Source organism: Calidris pugnax, unplaced genomic scaffold (assembly GCF_001431845.1).
Source record: "Calidris pugnax isolate Ruff unplaced genomic scaffold, ASM143184v1 scaffold1204, whole genome shotgun sequence".
Taxonomy (NCBI): domain Eukaryota; kingdom Metazoa; phylum Chordata; class Aves; order Charadriiformes; family Scolopacidae; genus Calidris; species Calidris pugnax.
In genome coordinates this window covers 1-4059 of record NW_015093090.1, presented here as the reverse complement: position 1 = coordinate 4059, position 4059 = coordinate 1, and the positions used below count along the sequence as shown (strand labels likewise).

The following is a 4059-nucleotide window of genomic DNA, read 5'->3' as shown; positions in this document are numbered from 1 at the left end:
GGAGGAGGAGGAGGAGGAGAAGGAGGGAGAGAAGGAGAAGGAGGAAAAGGAAGAAGAGGAGAAGGAGCAGAAGGAGGAAGAGGAGGAGGAGAAGGTGGGAGATGTCTTCGTTTTTCCTGCCCAAAATAGATAAAAGTGTAGTAAGATTTCCAAGTACCTTTTAAAAAAGGAGGAGGAGAAGGAGGAGGAGAAGGAGGAGGAGAAGGAGGAGGAAGAAGAGGAGAAGGAGGAAGAGGAGAAGGAGGAGAAGGAGGAGGAGAAGGAGAAGGAGGAGGAGGAGGAAGAGTAGAAGAAGGAAGAGGAAAAGGAGGAAGAGGAGGAGAAGGAGGATAAGGATAAGGATGAGGAGGAGGAGCATGAGGAGAAGAAGGAAGAGGAGGAGGAGAAGGAGGAAAAGGAGGGGGAAGAGGATGAAGAGGAAGAGGAGAAGGAGGAGAAAGAGGAGGAGAAGGAAGAGGAGGAGAAGGAAGAAGAGGAGGAAGAGGAAGAGGAGGAGGAGAAGCAGGAGGAGGTAGAGGAGGAGAAAGAGGAGGAAAATGAGGAAGAGGAGGGGGAAGAGGATGAAGAAGAAGAGGAGAAGGAGGAGGAGAAGGAGGAGGAAGAGGAGAAGGGGGAGGAGGAGGAGGAGGAGGAGCATGAGGAGAAGAAGGAGAAGGAGAAGGAGAAGGAGAAGGAGAAGGAGAAGGAGAAGGAGAAGGAGGAAGAGGAGGAGGAGGAGAAGGGGGAAGTGGATGAAGAGGAAGAGGAGAAGGAGGAGAAGGAGGAGGAGGAAGAGGAGGAGGAGGAGGAGGAGGAGAAGGAGAAGGTTCTCCACCCCCCCGAGGTCCGGTTGCCTTGTTTTTTGGCCATTTTCCCCCAAAACGGGGAAGAAAAAGGGGCTGAGGTGGGGTCTCGCCCAGGTTTCACCCCCCAAGGGGGAGGATGAGGATGAGGATGGTCTCCACCCCCCTTTATGGCCTGGTTGTCCCATCCCTCAGAAGTCGTGACCCCAAAGTGGTGAAACGGACCCAAAATCTTAGACGTTTTGGGTCCGTTTCTCCCCAAAAACGGGGGTTCGGTGAGTTCCTGGAGGAAGATGGTGGTGGAGGACTCCGAGGTTGGAGGAGAGGTGGGATGGACCTTCTGGAGGAGGACAAGCCACCAACGGGGGACCTTTCTTCTTCCCCCCAACCCCTCAGGAGAAGTTCCAAGCTCACGTGGGGCTCCTGAAGAAGAGGAGGGAGAAGCTTCTGGGGCTGAAAGCGGCCGAAGAAGAGAAGAACCTGGACCTCCTCGTAAGTGGTGGTGGCTTCTCCCCCACCTTCTCCTTGAGGTGGAGACCCACCAGGTGGGTCCTCTCCATGGGGGGTAAGGTCTGGGCAGTGGTGACCACCCCCAACCCTCATTTTCCACCCCGTTTCTCCTGCTCCTCACACGTCTTGATGGCCCAGGAGAAGGTGTTGGGTTCTTCCAGGTCTTCCTCCACCTTCTTCTTCTCTCAAAAGTGACCTCTCCTTCTCCTGTCCACGCAGGAACGGGTGGAAAAGGAGAAGGAGAAGGTGGTCCACGAAGCCAAGGAGCTCCAGAGGTTCCTGGAGGGGCAGGAACGTCTCCTTCTGGAGAGGTTGGAGAAGCTGGAGGAGGAGATCAGGAGAAGGCAGGAGGAGAAGGTCCAGAAGCTCTTGGAGGACATCTCCTGCCTCGGGGAGGAGATCAAGGAGCTGGAGGAGAAGTGTCAGCAGCCGGCGTGCGAGTTCCTGCTGGTGAGGAACCAGGTCCTTCTGGAGGGGACATTCCGATGAGATTTTGGGCAAAAAAGTCTTTGTCCTGAGGGTGGTGAGACCTTGGACCAGGTTGTCCCATCCCCGGAGGTGGTTCAAGGTCAGGTTGGATGGGGCTTGGAGCAACCTGGGGCTGGTGGGAGGTGTCTCCCATCCCTGGAGGTGGTTGAAGGCCACGTTGGATGGGGCTTGGAAGGTGTCTTCCATCCCTGGAGATGGTTCAAGACCAGGTTGGACGTGGTTTGGAGGTGTCTCCCATCTCTTGAGATGGTTCAAGACCAGGTTGGATGGGGCTTGGAGCAACCTGGGGCTGGTGGGAGGTGACTTCCATCCTTGGAGATGGTTGAAGACCAGGTTGGATGGGGCTTGGAGGTGTCTTCCATCTCTTGAGATGGTTCAGGACCAGGTTGGATGGGGCTTGGAGGTGTCTTCCATCTCTTGAGATGGTTCAGGACCAGGTTGGATGGGACTTGGGGCAACCTGGGCCTGGTGGGAGGTGTCTCCCATCTCTTGAGATGGTTGAAGACCAGGTTAGATGGGGCTTGGAGGTGTCTTCCATCCTTGGAGATGGTTCTAGACCAGGTTGGATGGGGCTTGGAGGTGTCTTCCATCTCTTGAGATGGTTGAAGACCAGGTTGGATGGGGCTTGGAAGGTGTCTTCCAACCCTGGAGATGGTTCAAGACCAGGTTGGATGGGACTTGGGGCAACCTGGGCCTGGTGGGAGGTGTCTCCCAACCCTGGAGATGCTTCAAGACCAGGTTGGATGGGGCCTGGAGGTGTCTTCCAACCCTGGAGATGGTTCAAGACCAGGTTGGATGGGACTTGGAGAAACGTGGGGCTGGTGGGAGGTGTCTCCCATCCTTGGAGATGGTTGAAGACCAGGTTGGACGTGGTTTGGAGCAACCTGGGCCTGGTGGGAGTTGTCTCCCATCCCGGGAGATGGTTCAAGACCAGGTTGGACGTGGTTTGGAGCAACCTGGGCCTGGTGGGAGTTGTCTCCCATCCCGGGAGATGGTTCAAGACCAGGTTGGACGTGGTTTGGAGCAACCTGGGCCTGGTGGGAGTTGTCTCCCATCCCGGGAGATGGTTCAAGACCAGGTTGGACGTGGTTTGGAGCAACCTGGGCCTGGTGGGAGTTGTCTCCCATCCCGGGAGATGGTTCAAGACCAGGTTGGACGTGGTTTGGAGCAACCTGGGCCTGGTGGGAGTTGTCTCCCATCCCGGGAGATGGTTCAAGACCAGGTTGGACGTGGTTTGGAGCAACCTGGGCCTGGTGGGAGTTGTCTCCCATCCCGGGAGATGGTTCAAGACCAGGTTGGACGTGGTTTGGAGCAACCTGGGCCTGGTGGGAGTTGTCTCCCATCCCGGGAGATGGTTCAAGACCAGGTTGGACGTGGTTTGGAGCAACCTGGGCCTGGTGGGAGTTGTCTCCCATCCCGGGAGATGGTTCAAGACCAGGTTGGACGTGGTTTGGAGCAACCTGGGCCTGGTGGGAGGTGTCTCCCATCCCTGGAGGTGGTTCAAGACCAAGGTCCTCGTGGTCAACTCTCCACCTTGACCTGAGGCTTCTTCTCTCCTCTTTTCCCCTTGTAGGCCAGCAGAAACATCTCCAGCAGGTTTGTGGCTCACGTTCTTGACCACCTTCAGGTTGTTGGTCTCCAGGGTGGTGGCACCGGTGGCCTCCAAAAGCCACCCGTGATCCCCGGTGCGATGGCAACCGCGTCGACCTCCAGGAGAAGACCCCAAAAAGGTCCAAGGAGGTCCCTGAAGAGCAGGGAAAGACCTCGGATGGGATGGTGGGACCTCCAGGCTTCACCTCTATCACCCCAAATTCTTCTTGGAGATCCGGGTTTGGGCTCCCTGCCCCCCAAAAAATGGGGAAAAAACGACTATTTTGGAAGTTTGACCACCAAAGGTGGAGGTGGGAAGGTCCATCCCACGTCCTCCTCGGAGGTTCTCCTCGGGGGACGTTCTCCAGGGTGGAGAATCCACCTCCAGGAGATCTTGGGGAGGTTTTTTTGGGTCAAGTCTTGGTTCTAAAATCCATATTTCGTCAGAAAAATGGGGGCGGAGCCTGGGGTGGGGGGTGGGGGAGCAAAGGATTGTGGGAGAAGGGAAGGGTGAGGAGCAAAGTCCTTCTTTTCCAGGTGGGAGAAGGAGGTTCCTCGGGAGGAGGAGGAGGAGGAACCTGGAGACCTCCTGCCCCCAAACCTGGAGCTCCAGGAGGCCATGAGGAAATATCGAGGTCGGGGGGAAATTGGGGGGAAATTGGGGAAAATGGGGAAAATTGGGGGAAAA

The 4059-nt window shown here is 56.5% G+C and overlaps 1 protein-coding gene across 1 annotated transcript in view; it reads left to right on the top strand.

The window, feature by feature from the left end:
• Positions 1 to 4006, top strand: part of LOC106900665 (E3 ubiquitin-protein ligase TRIM39-like) — a gene marked incomplete at its 3' end in the record, with an annotated part of 4906 nt that extends 900 nt beyond the window's left edge. The window contains exons 3-6 of the mRNA XM_014962812.1: positions 1177 to 1274; positions 1512 to 1742; positions 3355 to 3377; positions 3909 to 4006. Of these exons, the coding sequence (XP_014818298.1) occupies positions 1177 to 1274; positions 1512 to 1742; positions 3355 to 3377; positions 3909 to 4006 (450 nt within the window). The remainder of the gene's footprint in view (positions 1 to 1176; positions 1275 to 1511; positions 1743 to 3354; positions 3378 to 3908) is intronic.
• Between the last annotated feature and the right edge of the window lie 53 nt (positions 4007 to 4059).